The following is a 16788-nucleotide window of genomic DNA, read 5'->3' as shown; positions in this document are numbered from 1 at the left end:
AAATCAAGGGGAAAGTTTGGATCAGTGATACCTCAGAAAGTGCCCATTTGATTTCCTTGAAATTGGATACCAAGATAGCCCCATATGTCCGGCATAAGTATGCCAAATGTCAACTTGGGCCAAGAACGGGCCTGGAGTCTACACTGATTTTCGAGAGACCATGTTCAGACACAAACCTGGGGTGCTAATCAAACGGGCACTTTCTGAGATATCACTGATCCGAACTTTTTCAAGGGATTTCCCAGAAAATGATATTTGATTTTCAAATAAATGTTCTTGACATATCTTATAGCCTATTCTTTCCTCTTCAAAATGGTATATTATTTTTCTCTCTAGCTTAATACTTGCGGGAGATATGACCAATTAAAAGTAACAATGTTCTACAAAAAAAAAAAATCAACTTTGACCATTTTTTATTACCCTGTACTCTGAAACTACAAGGGGTACAGGGCTAAAATTTGGTGCATGATCATCTCTCATAGGGGCCCACATGTACACCAAGTATCATCAAATTCTGAGACGACGGTATTTTCTTTCTTTAATTTAATTTGGTTGATTTTACATGGAATGACTCAGAGGTTAAGTGTTCAATATTTGAACCCTTGCACCTAAATAACAAAATGTTTTTATTATTATTATTATTATTATTATTATTATTATTATTATTATTATTATTCTATCTTTATGTGAGTGACTTAACATGTTGTAAACGGACACAGAGTAAGGACCTGAAACCGTTCAGGTCTTCAAGACGCAATATCCGCATCACCACTTCCTAAAAGAAACGAAAGGATAAAAAGCAAGAAGCCGATAAACACATATGCAAACGAAAAAAGATGGATAAAAGAAAACTGATATGGCCACCTTTCGGTTCACACGAGAGAAGTCTAAACAAGGGGCGGCATTGTTACATTGCCGAATTGCAACGTACAAAAATTACGTTCTTCCTAGTACCTATATTCTTGAAAGTAGCTTTAGGAAAGTAACTTGAAAGAAAACGTAAAAAAAAAAAAAAATAAAAAATAAAAAAAAAATAGTAAACGAAGAAAAGAGCAATGTAGAGGAGTCGCTAAAATTAATTCTCTTTGAACGAGGGCGATTACTAAACAACACCTACTAATTGAAATCCAGATTATTCTCCAATAAAGTAAATTCCAATAAACTTTCTTGTTATTGTTCGTCCCTCAATGCATACTCATCTCATTGTTAATTATCCCATATCGGACTCCCGAAGAAAACTCATCGAAACAACTTATTGACCGTGCCAATAGCGACTACTCTCAGTCATGACTCCGTTTTCTTTCATTCAGAAATAGAAAAGAAAAAGGAAGTAGAAGGGTAAAAGAAGGAGGTAGGAAAACGGAGGAAAAAGAAAGAAAACAAATAGAGTATTTTAATAAGAAATAGATTACTGGATAATTCCGGGAATATAGTAAGAAGTCGGGAAAGTCGTTGAAAGATGAATCATTTTAAGCGTTATTAACGACTAATCAATTTTAGAATGCTTCGGAATAGACACATGTTCCCTCATACCACCCAGACCTAGCTCCAGGCACCACGATCGTGGGGTTGCCCAGACCTAGACCTGGAAATGAGAAAAGTGAAATCATTCTTTGTACTGTTATTCCAACCGGTGATTGATAACCATCCAGCATCTGAACTCTGTTCTCTAGGATCGACCACACATATGAATTAGCCAAGAAAAAAAAAAATCAAACTTATGAACTCAATATAAATTTATGTATCGTATCAATAAGAATTTCAACTTCCTGGAAGAAAGATGTCGTATTTAGGCTTATCCTGCTATTTCCGTTTCACTCCTAGAGCCGATTTAAACCATTAGTAGCGGTCCTTCATGACCAAGGTTATTTACCTTAACACATATATTAAAACATGACACATATATTACAGATGTTAATATGACAAATGATATCACTAAAATTACTTAAATTAAATCTATCACGCATTCACACGCTCACTCACTCAGGACAGTGTATATATGTTTAAAGGAAACCAACTAACTACAAAGATATAAATAGTTTATTACATTCATAGTGAAAAAGGAAAAAAATAATTACAAAGAAAATCTTAAAAGCACAAGTTCTTGGTTATATATTAATAAAGTACATAGTGTTATATTGTAGTAAATTTTTATATATCCAATCATCTTGACAAATGAAAGAAAAAAAAATAATTACATGTATTATATCTTAGGCATGCTAAAACAAAATTATGATTTGCGACATACGCAAAGAGACACTTATTTCACTTAAAAAAAAAAATTGGACAAAGAGGAAAGCAAAGAAAAAAAAACTTTTAGGTGTATTAAAACTTATATGAGTCTCTACCTCACATTGAGCAATAAAATATTAATAATTCTGAGCGTTCAAATCACAAATCATGCACTACTCGTAGTGTCCAAAAACATTTCGCTCCATTTAACTTAGTTTGTGTTTATATATATATCTCTATATATATAACTATTGGTTTATAAAAAACATTCATTGACTATATGTAGTTTGTAACTCTTAGCAGTTTATATCTGCACTCGCACACTGCGACGTTTATACCCATCTAGGGATTTCGAAAAATCACTTTCGCCAGAGGATGTTTCTCCTCTTAGACAGTCCATTTCCAAACTTATTAATTGAATAATTTCAAGTTATTTGTTCAACACTGGGACACGTCATGAGACCTTTCCTTTAGATCACTTTTGTATATATGTATACATGGTTCGGATTTAAAACGATCTTCCACAGGTGTACGGAGTGTGACGGTTTAAATTGAGGATATATATATAAAAAAAAAAAAACTGGTCAAGTCACAGGATACATATGCAGGTGAGAAGGATTCAAGGTGCACTTTCCACAATGGTTTTAGGTTGGTAGTTCAGGGATAATATTCATCATGATGTGGGTTACGTTTAGACCTGCCGTTACTTTTTAATACATGCCATTAAATAATTACATAGGTTATCATTTACATCTATTCAGAAGAAAAGGAAAATTACTTGAGTGCACGGCGGTATTCTTGACAAAATCTACATTCTTATATTTGTCGGAAAACTTACTGGTAAACTATAGCAACCAATACACGTTTGGGGGGGGGGGGGACAGACACGAGCGCTCTCACATATATTCATATAATACATTTAATATCATACTTTTACTTTAAAATCATATTCACATACTAAGTACATATACATTTCGACGTATTCATTTCTCTCTATATATATATATATTTATAATAAATGCGCACACATTTAAATTAATCACCCCAACAATAATTTTTGAAAAGGTTGCAAGTACAAGAAAACAAATGACTTCCGACATTACATATGAAAAAGAAAATTGATTTTTTACCTGATACCGCGCGTCTATAAATTTCAACTTTTATATAATCAATTCGTGCTTAAATAATAAAAAAAAAACTTTGTGAGGCAGGCACGTAACATAGAACATTCCTAAAGATATAACTAGATAACCTAAAATACAATTTCTGGGCCCATATCAACTACAAGGTAAACGAAAACCAAAACAGAAAGGAAAGTGACCAATGGATTAAAAAAAAAACTTAAGAGGGACGACGGTGAAAGAACGTAATCGAAGTGTCGTCAACTACGAAGTCTTTGTTCATTTCGGCGATAGGTCAAAATGTGATGGAGGACCCAATCACTATCTACTTTATCCATGAATCGTGTCTTGCAACGTCTCAGCTGGTAATTTCAGATCAAAGTTGTACGTTAAATAAATCGTAAGCAACAAGTTCAAAATCTTGGGGGGGGGGGGAAGGTTGAAAATTAAAAAAAACTTGAAGAAATGAAGACAGAGAGAGAGATAGAGAAGAAGGAAGACGAAGAATAGGGGCGCCAAAGACTTAAGTGAGAAATAACTAACGCTACAAAGATAGAAGTCGAATTTCGCTCTCAACAAATCCATAGCCAAAATATTCTTAATATGCCAAAAGGGTGGTCTACTCAAATACGTAGACTCAAGGGGGCGCCCTGCTGTCAAGGATGCAAGTTTTGTGTCCATCAGATCCCAATCCCACAAGAGTTTGGTTGTAAGATTGAAATCCGAGCCCCGTATCCGGCCCAGACCAGCAGGATAAAAGGAGAGGGGGAAGGGACCAGGTAACTGCGTCCCCAATTTTGAAATCTCTAAGTAAGGAAAAAAAATATTCGACCCCTCAGAAGAACTAAGAAGGTTCAAGGACAGTAATGAAACTAGAGTAATAGCTAAGATATCCTAATTAGTGATTTGCCAAAATAAAAAAAAAAAATTAAATAAACTGAATTTTGGATCGGTGATTTCTATGGCCAAACCTCGCCGATAGCTCCCCTTCGCAGAATGCGCTAAATTCTGAGGCATCGATTAATTTCCATCACTATCTAGTTTGAAAACTAAGAAAAGAAAACGAAAAATATTTAAGGGGGGAGAGGTCGATGCCCGGGTACGGTATAATAAATTTTAATAACTAATTGTTTTGATTCTGTAACCCTGTCTGAGCTGTCGCCTCCATGAACATTGTAAGCTAGCCCGAGTAGGTGACGTGAAGGAAAAAAAAATCTCACGGAGCAGGATATTCTATTTTTAAAACCGACCAGAAAATATAATTCACTACAGCCCTGTTGTATAACTACTACTGTCTTTTCATAATTTATTATTCAATATGTATAGTCAGCGATTATATGATGCTACCCATTCTATCAGATGGTATTACTATGGTTGATTATTACTATAACCCATTAAACTACAAAGTATTACCATAGTCCGACTATATATCGCCCTCCCGTCCGCGTGATATTATGGTGCAGGGGTCAGAACCCGAGATGTTTGTAGCTACACGTATCTATTCAATATATATATATATATATCCACACGTGGCGAAGTATTCACTGGGCTACTATATATATTTAACTGTATGGGTGTCCTATCTTCTATATTCATTTACTACAATATTCATATACTTTCATATTCATATTCATATTAATATTCATATAATATTCATATCATCATTCTTTTCATTTACTACGACGCTATATTTTACAAACACCCTGTCTCCTCTATCTACGCCCAGCCTATATACACATTTCATCATAACACTTTAAAATCTATAGTTACTACAAACATTTCCCATTCCGATCACCGCACGACAACCTCACTCAAACTCAAGACTCTTTCACCACACACACAATACTATGTAATACCTGGTAGCTTTATTAAGAACGAAAAAAAAAAATCCTACGTATGTTCACTGAAAATAGAATTATCTGTGATAATATTTAATGTTTATGAAATTCTGCAGCCACGAAGAAAAATGAACATTTAATATAATTTCAAAGCGAAGAACTAGCATCATATCGCCCGACTTCTGTTAAAAAAATTACGTATTGTTTATTTACTTAAATATTTCGATTTCTAGACTAAGCAGAATGTTGTAATTTTCAGGATATATTAATTTTGGGTCACTTGACCTAACTGTACATCCATATGGGCTGTGAATTATACCTTCTAGGTTTTATTTCGAAAAGAAAGGTCAATTTCATGGAAACTAAATCACTAAGAACATCGACATACGAATGGCGGTTAGTACTGACTTTTGACACTAGGGGCTAGCGACGATATAATCAACCCTTGAACAACTGAATGTGACCTTGTACACGGAATTATTGTACTATATTACGTTCACTTTTAAATATTGTGTATGAGTTCACTTAATGACGGAATAATAAAAAAAAATTATCGCATAGCAAATACTACACTGTCCATATTTAATTATCTCACACACTCTTTCATCACTTAACTACCACTACCACTGATACTACATTACAAATATACACATACTACTTAAACTACAAGACACATCATGCCAATACACACCAATCATCACTATCATTAATACATGTTATACTAATAAATATACACAGACAACATTCAGATTTTACCATTTTAAATCGGCTCGAAAGGAAAAAGGAAGAAAGGAACAGGGCCAACTGGCCCTTGTATTTACTAAATCACATTCTTAAAATCAACCTGTTTAATCAATGCCCCGAGGGGACATATCAAAGTGTTGGCTAACAATAGGACCCCTGCCCTGAAGGGGCAGGAACCCGGAACAAACTACATGTTCAACTCATCCCGCTGGAAGCCGTACTCCCAATTTGGGAGTCAGATAGGAGCCCTTACTGTAAATTTACACGTGCATTATGATTACTATCCTAACTATAAAGACATTAAATACCGCCATATATGTTAAAAAAAAGAATCACTCGCTACCTACATAAACAAATCTATATATGGACAGGTCTTATAACCCTCAATTAGCAGGAAAATTGGAAGGTGAAAATATCAGGGGAAACACTGATCTTCAGAACCGGTTTTAGGAAAAGAAAAACGGAAATCACACTACTTCTGTATCCTGTCCATAGCGATCGGTAGATGACATCATGGCGTCACTATATTGCACTTACTATTTCAGCTTTTTAGTCCAGTTTTTACTATGAAATTTAATAGTTTCTGGCTCCTTGAGACCTCCAGCGATTTTACATGTTAATAAAATCCAAATGTTACCTTGTTTGCAGCTTTTCTAGCTCCTTTTTGACTGTCTGAGCTGGGAAGATCTTAGTCCGGCGTCTTCAGTGAAAATCTTGCAGGGAATGGGAATAATCGCGCCCTAATATCATAGCGTGGGTTTATCCTCCAATCAAAACAAAGCATTTTGGCGGTGGGGCTTTGAAACGAATAAAATTTGGTAAAATCTGGATTAAACTAGATTTTAGAAGGACCTAGGTATCTAAAAGAGAGGTGAAGGGTGGTCCTGAAAATTCTGTCGAATTTTAGATTGGTTATTTGATCTGAATAGTTCCGTCCAATAGTGGACCTATGTTTTCAGATAGCACTGACACCGTAAGAATTGTAATAATCCATTTACACATCCATATACAAGACTTATAACTAATTTAAAATATAAATAAAGGTATTGATTCCCAAAACTATAATTCGCAATGAATTTTTTTACAGTTTTCCATGTTAATTTGAAATAGAATAACAAACAAAATTACGAATTATATGAACAGCCAGAAATTTTTTGTTAAACGTCAAGTACAGTCGGTGCAAAAAATTTCGGGCACCCTCCTATTAAAACATCATCACATTAGACTGTAATGGCATATTACAATAAAGCACTTTAATTTTCTTAGTGGCTAAAAATATCCCTATCAACATTAACCAAGTTTTATCAAATAACTGTTCAAAAATAAAACGAGGCTCTGAACAAAATATTAATATAATTTCTTGAAATACCAATTTACATTGCACTTCTTAGTAACTGTTCGTTAAGATACATTTTACATACAAAAATGTATGTAAAACATGAACTGCAAAATTACCGTTTCGAAAATACCCCTTATAATTAGGACACTGCATAGAATATTTCGATATTAGTTTATATTTACCATTTATAAGTAAAGCACTACACTATACACTGCACACTACATACAATTACCGCACAGGCTGAGAGTAATTGAGTTTGTGTAACCTCTCTGTAATGCGCACCTCTCATTTACAGAAATAATTACGTCCCATCAGTGTCCGTTATTCAGAGATTATCATATGTATAATAAATAAATAAATTTTACTTACCAAATTTTCCTTATTTTCATCTAAGAGTAATCCAACCATGAAGTCCATATAAACTTTGAGAATCAAATCAGCATAACATTTCATTGCATACGTTGCAGCCAAGTACGGCAACAGGCGCCACCTCTACACAAAAACAAACAACAATTGGGTAAGATAAAAGGTTCAAAATACTGTACTAAATGAGACGATGGACTTAAAGAGATTTACGATTTAATTTAGCATGTATGTTGTTCATGTTCATATGTTGTCCAATTAATTGTATGGAATAAAATACTCAATGCGTCTAGGTATCTGGTTCAACGAAACTGTGAAACCATTTCAACATGCTCTAATGTTTTTCTCAGTAATCCATTACCTAGTTGCCCAGAATCATTAAATGAATCATTATGTACGACTATCCTCGAGGGCTATGACATGTAAATCGTCGTTAAAATAGTTATCGCTGAAATTTACAAGAAAAAAATTAAATGAAATCTTTGAGTTTTACATCCCACGGTTATGCCGGTTAGGCTAAAGACGACGGTGATTATGAGAAATGAATGAAATGGTGCAATGAAGAAAGTGGGAGAAAACGGAAGAACCCCGAGAAAACCCACGCATACGATGTTTGCCCATCACAAAGTTCAGTTGGCGCAAGCTGGGATCGAACCAGGGACCCCAATGAAATTTACAAGAATCTCAGAAAAACTAACTACAATTAATATGGTGGCACTTCACAATTCTTCAACATAAATGGGTTTCACGTGCAGGTAATTCTTCAACAAGAATCACTAAAGTGCAGACAGCAATCATTAATATTTTTGAAATTCCTGTAAACTTGAATTATAATTGTAATTCGATTATTTACGTTTCATTAATTCTTCTAGGACAGTGTCACATAGAAAGATTGTTTTAATAATTCTGGACAACTAGGTTACAGGTTACCGAAAAAGACACTGGAATATATTGAAATGATTTAACAATAATTTGTTGAATACTTACAAAGTACTATTATATAAAATTATCAGTTCTGACATATCTATCAAGCAAAGAAGCAAAAGTACCATCCCGCCCATGCGTGCTGTGTACCTACGCCATTACGGGCAAGCCACAGACGCCATTACGGAAACATTCTACCGTGTGTTACGTTTGTTTGTGAGTAGTTAAAGTACCCCCGCCGACTGTGAAATACGAGCTGTGATTCGTTTTCTTCGAGCTAAAGACGAGAAAGCGGCTGAAATTCATCACCACATTAGTGAAGTGTATGGAGAAAATATTATAAGCAATAGAATGGTACGGATATGGGTCTGAGTTTTTAAAGATGGCAGCACGAATGTTCATGATGAGGAACGAAGTCACTTCTGACGACTTCATGCAGAAAGTTGACGAAAACGTGAAACAGAACCGACGCTTAACGATTTCGTAGTTCTCTCATAATTTTCCTCAAGTTTCAGAAAGTGTTTTCTATGAAATTGTGTCTCAACGCTTAAATTATCGGGAGTTGTGCTCACGCTGGGTACCAAAAATGTTGGGTGAGGTGTACAAATCCAAACGTTTAGCTAGTAGCTAGTGCATTGTCTTTCTTTGTGTGGTACAGTGAGGAAAGTGAAGCAAAATTGTCACAGGCGATGGAACATGGCTGGAATCGAAGCAACAATCCATGGAATGGCAGCATTCAACATCGGGATAGGAAAAAGTTGTTGCCTCGTGGTGACAATACATTCTATGAGGATCGCTTGTTGTACGATACGGTAAGTGCCTTAATATTGGTGAAAACTACGTAAAGTACACTGAAGTACAGGCTTTCATGTAAGAATAAAATTCTTACGAAAAATATACTTGTTTTTTCTCTTTTTTTTATTTCAAAACGGTACTTACTGAGCTCCATCGTGACTAAGCGGTTAGCGTACACACCTTTGGCATGCGAGACCCGGGTCCGATTCCCGGCGGGAGCTCATATGGTTCGAATTCTACGTTAAACTGTAATCCAACTCAAATCACCATCAACAACGGTACTTACTTAAAAAAAAAGAAAGAAAAGGAAAAAAAGAAAAGAAAGAAAGAAAAAAAGCCTCGTAATAATAAGGCAGATCAGTGACTATAATAACCTCTATCCAACTGCTTTAAAACATACAGGGTGTCTTATAAGTCCCCTGGCATAGGGTAATTGTGTTATCATCCGAGTTACAACAAAATGTAAGGGGGAAACCGTCTCCAAATATGATGTTTTCAAATTTAAAGTGAAGGATTTTCTTTAAATCACACCAGTCGTTTCGGCTGTACACTCTTATGCGCCTATTGTTAAATGAAATGCTGCCATTTACCGGGAGGCGGATAAATTTTGTAAGAGTATGATGAATGGTGGGAGCATATTTGAAATGGGGCTGGCCATCGACACGTTAGCGTAAAAGACAGTAACTTAATTCACTTATATTGTGGTCAAGGTAAATGGCATTTTCATTTTATATTGGATACATAGTGTACAGCCCAAAAGACTCGTCCGATTTAAAAAAATTCTTCACTTTAGATTGTAAACATCATATCTAGATAGGGTTTTCCTCTTACATTTTGTTGTAACTCTGATAATAACAGAATTACCCTTGGAACTTTTGAGACACCCTGTATTATTGTATACATACTTGTTACAATAAACGCACTACAATTTTACGTCGTAGCCCATTATTTTTTAACTCTGTGTCCAGATGAACATTTAATCAGTTACTTCTATTAAAAGCATTCGTCATGCAAACATCTTTAAGCTTTACACTGTTTAAACTATAGTCCCGAGTATTTTGTGACCCTGGAGTTGCGCCTGTTTTCCCCTATATTATTCAATTCTAAGAATTCAGAACAACATTCTAAAGTGAAGAGGTCGCACCTGAACTTGATACTCCAGAACAGGTATTTCATTTCCTTCTGTAGGACCAAACTGTCTTCGAATTGCAGAATAACGAACTGCGATTGTCACTGCTTTCGCTATATTTGCAGCACACAAATTGACTATCGCCACTCGCCCTGCAGACAACGATCCTAAGGAAGCACCTGAAATTAAAAATTACATATATTAGACTGCTATTACATGAAGCTAAAGTGTGGTGTTATGTATGTATCAATTTAATTGAAATTGCTGGACTAATGTAGAAGAAATAGAAGGTGGACATAAAGTCTCTCCCTGATAACAAACATTAATAACAAGAACACAAAGAATGATAGAACCATGAGGTCTGAAAACATCGCTTATATGATACTTGAAGATTTTGCCACAGCCTGTGCTGACATCTACTGCAACTGACCGCAGTGCGACAGTTAATTTGTTTTAAAATGGCATCAACACATTGTTCGCTAGTGATCTACTATGCCACGCTTAATTGCATGCATGGAGAGCATGCCCGCGACCGTTCGGTCTATTTAATGGACGGGTTCCGCAAGAATGTAATGCACCCCGCCCATAGTTCCTCAATATACGCTATTGATTTCTCGTGCACGAAGTGCACCGTCAGAATTTGTCCCCTAATTCTGACTCGCCGAAGCGATGTAACCCCCATTCTGTGAGGGACTGGGATACGCCCACTGCGCGGCCAGACTGAAGTCCTGAGTGCCTACCAGTTAACCTACTGGTTGAGGCAGACTGCTAGCGAGTCAGTCCTACCATGCTCTGCAGGCATGGCGCCCGAGCGTTTCAAGGCAAGCTTACCTCCCCCATACGCTCACCGTTACCCAGATTCCTGGAATTAGCTCCCGCATGGTACCGAATCCCACGGTATGACCACAGCCCGGCAGAGTCCAACCTAAATCCGGAGCCCCAGGCAATGCCCGAGGGGGCTTGTTCAATCCCGGCCCTGCCTACCTCTATCGTTCAACTGGCAACCGCCTTGTCGTGTAGAGGTACCACGCACACGTCGAGATACTCCCGTATCTCATCCCGGACCCAATAGTACGTGTTAAGTCACCATTTGAGTTTGGTGCCGGCCCATATCCCACACAGTTTCCTTCCTTTAGCAGGTTCAGAACCGTTGCCCAGATCCCTGGGATTGGCCCCACCCCCACCCCCGTTTGGTCTCCCCACAGGCTGGAATCCGACACTACCCCCCTCCCGGTAGGGTCGTCCAAGCAATATGGGACTTCCTCTAGTTACGGTAGAGGTACACCGTACATTACCAGAGCCAATGACTGATGTAGACCATCTGCTCAAGGCAGACATTGTCATTTGGAAGCCGTGTTTCCCCAAGCCCCGAGGAGCCGTGTCTCCCCTGGTAGGCGCGCCCAAACAATACGGGGCTACCTATCTTTTACGTGTTTAGGTACCACGTACACGTTGTAGCAAAGCTACTTGTCCGAAACCCAATGGTACGTGTAGGCCACCATTAGAAGGGACACCCACACCCTTCCTCGGTAGGGCCGTTCAAGCAATACGGAACTACCTCTTATTACGGTAGAGGTACACCGTACATTACCAGATTCAATGACTGATGTAGACTGTCTACCTTTAAAGACAATGACCATTTAGGAGCGGCGGCTCCCCTGGTAGGGTAGTGTGCCCCTGCACCCAGGCATCAACACAGTAGAAAGCGAAGTGTTTTGTGGTATCACGAAGCAAAATCTTTCGTTACAGCTCCACAAACATTCACGTGAGAGTATGGACAGCAGCCACCAGAAATTAAGAGCATAAAGGAATGGTATAGCAAGTTTATTGCAATAGGAAGTGTTTTAGACCGTGATAGAAGCGGTATTTAGTGAGGCACGTGTGGCAACTGTTCGTGTTGCTTCAACCCGAAGTCCTCGGAAATCCTTGCGTTGCGAACTTCTTAATGGGGGTTATATTAAAAACAGGGTTTACGTAACCGTCCGTGATATTCCAACCCTGTAAAACACGATAAGGGTCGCAACAGAGACAGTGACTCCTGAAATGTTGAGTAACACATGGATGGAAACTGAATATCGCATGGATGTCTCGAGGGCAACTAGTGGAGGACACGTGGAAATTCTCTAAATCAGGTAAAATACTTTTTGAGCTTTCCTATTATATGCCGCAAACCACACGCTTATACTATTCTTGGTTTTCTTGTTATCAATGTTTATCAGAGAGAGACTTTATGTCCACCCTGTATTCCTTAATGTCACTAGAATCGCAGGACTGCTGTGGGCTACATACAACCAATGGACCAAACAAGCAGTGAAAATGAAAGAGCAAACTGAATGAAAAATAAATAAATAATTAATAAATACTGAACTAAATTCTTTTCGCATTCTTCCGGCAAGCGAGGAAACGATGTTCAAATGCCAGTCACTCCAGAGTACCGAACTATCTGTGTAATTACACAGTTGTAATGTTAAACTTTGCTGTTCATCATCATGTAAAAATAAAGTGTAGTCACATGTACATATTTTCATGTTACAACTGAAATGTGAAGCACTTATAATTGTTTATTATTTTCTCAAACTATAGTTCAAAGACTTTAGAAATGCACCATATTATCGGACAGGAACTTGCCAAAACACCATTTTACTTTATGCACATATAAGTCTATTACAAATCAAAGGTTACTCTCACCTCTCCGCAATTTCCAGCAATAAGCAAACTATTTCCAGTCATTATATTTCGGATACACGATTGTACTCATCATCGGGGCTAAGCAAAACATTTAAAACATTTTAGCGAATATAATAACGCTGCGCTAAATTAAAACAAATAGAACATGAATTTAATAGTACTTCATTTTGTCTGCTCCATTGTACTACATTATAAAAGACTGTACCTGTCGTATTCTATCTTTATTCTTTGGTCCTGATGATAAGTACAGTCGTGTACTGAAATATATTGAGTGGTAGCCTTATGTTTACTCTTAAAATTTACAAAATCTGGTTTTATATATATACAGGGTGGTCATGCATCAATGACGGAAAATTTGGGAGGTGAATCTACAGGTAAAAATGTCATATGAACGTTGGGTGAATGCGGCTTCGTTTGGACGCTAGAGTCATGTGAAATGTCACCTTCCGAAGCGGCAATTTGCAGTATCGCAAGAACGGAGAAAATTAGGAATGTCGGGTCAAAAGATATCAAAGGAAACCTCAACTGAAGAATTCAATTATGCAGAAGTGATGGCGAAACAGTGGCGGCGCCAGGGGGCACAAAGTGAATGAAACGCGGAGAAAAGTGAACAATTCACACTGACAAACTGTAGGAGGGGATGTTACATGGAACATGCAGCAACAAATGTTAATGAACAAAGGCAACAATGGCTACGCTGTAGGAACACTATGGGAGGCAGAATGTAGGAATACAGTATTTGTGTAACGGAGAGAAATAGTAATGTCGGGTAAGAAGATATCAAAGGAAGAATCCAAATATGCATAAGTGATGGCAAAGCAGTGGTGGCGCAAGGGGCCACAAAGAAAGTGAATGGAACGCGGAGAAAAGTTCTAGCACAGATGTTGTTCTCGGATGAAGCATTCATACGGGATGGCATTACAAATGTCCACAATGACCATCGATGGGCACCCAACAACCCGCATGCAATTGTAGAGACGAAGCATCATCAGCGTTTCCAATTGCATGTGTGAGCTGGTATTATTAATGACAACGTTGTGGAACAACACATCTTACCACAGCGATTGAACGCAAGCAATATCATATCTCCAGTTTCTGACCCAGAGCCTACCTATTCTGCTTGAAGACACGACAGTGTATGTGGTTTATGCATGATGGCGTCCCTCCCCATTCATGTCACACTATTCGTGCGTATCTGAACGAAACATTTCCACGCAGGAATGGATAGATCTTGGTAGCAGACGAGCATGGCCTCCACGTTCACTCGACCTAAATACCCTAGATTTTTTCCTGTGGGGTTACGTGAGGAGTCTCGTGTATACACTGCCCATGCATGACATTGAAGATCTTCGCCAGCGTGCATGAGCTGCATTTGCCACCAGTCAAAGAATCCTTACGCCATCGCATAACTATCTGTCTCGAAGAGCAAGGAGGACATATTGAACACCTTCTGTAGGACAGCATTATGTTGACCACGGTAAGTACAATACCTCTTGTTTTTACAGTACACTCGGTCTCATCTTCCATACGTGTTTTGTATGATTTGCACGTTTCATCACTAAGAGTGTTTAAGAGTATCTTTGTAGTTCCCATGCGCCGCCACTGTTCCGCAGTATGTGTGCATAATTGAATTCTTCGGATGGAGTTTCCTTTGACATCTTTTGATCCGACATTCCTATTTCTCTCCGTTACAAAGATACTGTATTCCTACATTCCGCCTCACATACTTCCCTACAGCGTAGCCACTGCTGCCTTTGTTCATTAACATTTGTTGCTGCATGTTAATGAAGCTATAAGCTTCAAAGAAGCTATAAGAAAGATATTTTTGTGTGTGGAAAGCAGGTACGTACATTAATTGATATTGGTTTATTTCCTCACTTGATTGATTGATTAATTGATATTGGATTATTTCTTCTTAACTAATCTGTAACTTTTTCCAGCTCATTATTTGTCACATATGAGACTCAATAGAAGTTTATTGAAAATTCCGAAAAAATAAATTCGGTACGTATAATTTGGTACGTAGGCCTTTAACAAACAAACAAAACAACAACAACAACAGCAAAAAAACAAACTGTTCATCAAAATCTTTCAATATCAATGAATTTCTTATATTTCTAAATGTTTCTTGTGTAATAGTCTATAAGAAGTAACATTTCTTACAAGTTGTTTTTTTTTTTTTCATAGATTAAAATGCCGAGAAAACGATTAAGTGAAAAGCTAGAAAGAAAGAGGGAAGCCGAAAAGAAACGTCGGTTGGTAATCAGGAATGATCTATTAAGTATGAAGAGTTCACGAGGAGAGAACGAGAAAGGTGAAGAAAGAGGAAGAAGGAAAAATAAAAGGCATATTGTCATTATCCGAAAGAGAAAATAAAATGAAATCTTTAAGTTTTACGTCCCACGGTTATGCCGGTTAGGCTAAAGGAGACGGTGATGATGAGAGATGAGTGAAATGAAGAAAGTGGGAGGAAACGGGAGAACCCCGAGAAAACCCACGAGCACGGTGTTTGTTCACCACAAAGTTCACTTGGCGGGGGCTGGGATCGAACCCGAGACCCCAAGCACCAGAGGTGAACGCTCTACCACTGAGCCACCGCGCCCCCCTGTTATCCGAAAGAGAGCAAAGAATAAAGAGAAAAAGGTGGCGACCATCATCAAGAGAACATTACGAAGGGAAAAAATCCGCACAAGTTGCTGAAAAATTTGCTACTTACCTGTCAACATCAATTATAAAATGCAAGAATATTACATGGAACTATTCCGAAACTGGACATGGGAAAGGTGCTCCCGATGGGGTCGGGGCCACTCTTAAAAGAACCGCAGAATGCCTTATTGCTCAAGGATATGATGTAGACATTAATTGAACAAATGAGAAAACAATGCAGAGATGTCAAGATATACACTGTTTCAAAGCAAGAAATTTCATCTGTCCAACAGTAGCTTCCTCTCACCACGAAACATTTTGTGGGAACATCAAAAGTACATCAAGTAGCATGGTATAGCACAACATCACGAGTAAATAATTTCCGTTCTCTTTCGTGTTTTACGTGTCTAGCAGGAAATATCTGCATTCATTTCCATCTCGGGCAACTTAACTACTATTCTCCACCATCAGTAGCAACAATTTCTTCAGATGTAAACCAGATGACAATTTACCAAAAACTGAAGACTGAGTTGCAGTTATATACTTTGATGAGTGGTACCCCCCGTAAAATTCAAATTATTTTTTAACTTTTAAAAACACTAAAAACTCTCGCTTCTATTATTATTTGGCCAAAACTTCTAATTACAAGGACTTACTAAATCTTATCTTATGATCACCTAATTGTTTTCTTCTCAGAGATTGTCGAAGAGTGTAAGGGCAATGTACGGACAGTCAATCTTATGACGCGGATTGGGAAGGGAGGAATTTCTCCTGGCCCACTAAACCTGACATTCAAAAAGCGTTGACAGTTGACACTCTGTGTAGACTAGAACAGCCCTTTCCTGTTTCCTCAAGACATTTCCTTCATTCGAGTAGAAAATGTGGACTACTTAACAAAGAACATCGAATTATCCAAAGAAAACTGAGAAATGATGAGTGCCTTACACTGTCATTTAGTGTTCATTATAC

At 37.7% G+C, this 16788-nt stretch overlaps 1 protein-coding gene across 2 annotated transcripts in view; it reads right to left on the bottom strand.

The window, feature by feature from the left end:
* LOC145694335 (peroxisomal acyl-coenzyme A oxidase 3-like) overlaps window positions 1-16788 on the bottom strand; it is a 99622-nt gene that overhangs the window by 33542 nt on the left and 49292 nt on the right. For both annotated transcript variants that reach the window (XM_081770450.1, XM_081770452.1), the window contains exons 8-9: window positions 10501-10664; window positions 7644-7766 (exon numbers count right to left, since the gene is read on the bottom strand). In XM_081770450.1, coding sequence (XP_081626576.1) covers window positions 7644-7766; window positions 10501-10664 — 287 coding nt within the window. The remainder of the gene's footprint in view (window positions 1-7643; window positions 7767-10500; window positions 10665-16788) is intronic.

This window comes from Thermobia domestica, chromosome 9 (assembly GCF_964235325.1).
Source record: "Thermobia domestica chromosome 9, izTheDome1.hap1.1, whole genome shotgun sequence".
NCBI classification, from domain to species: domain Eukaryota; kingdom Metazoa; phylum Arthropoda; class Insecta; order Zygentoma; family Lepismatidae; genus Thermobia; species Thermobia domestica.
Note: the sequence above shows the minus strand (reverse complement) of the source record. Positions and strands in the feature narration are given on the sequence as shown.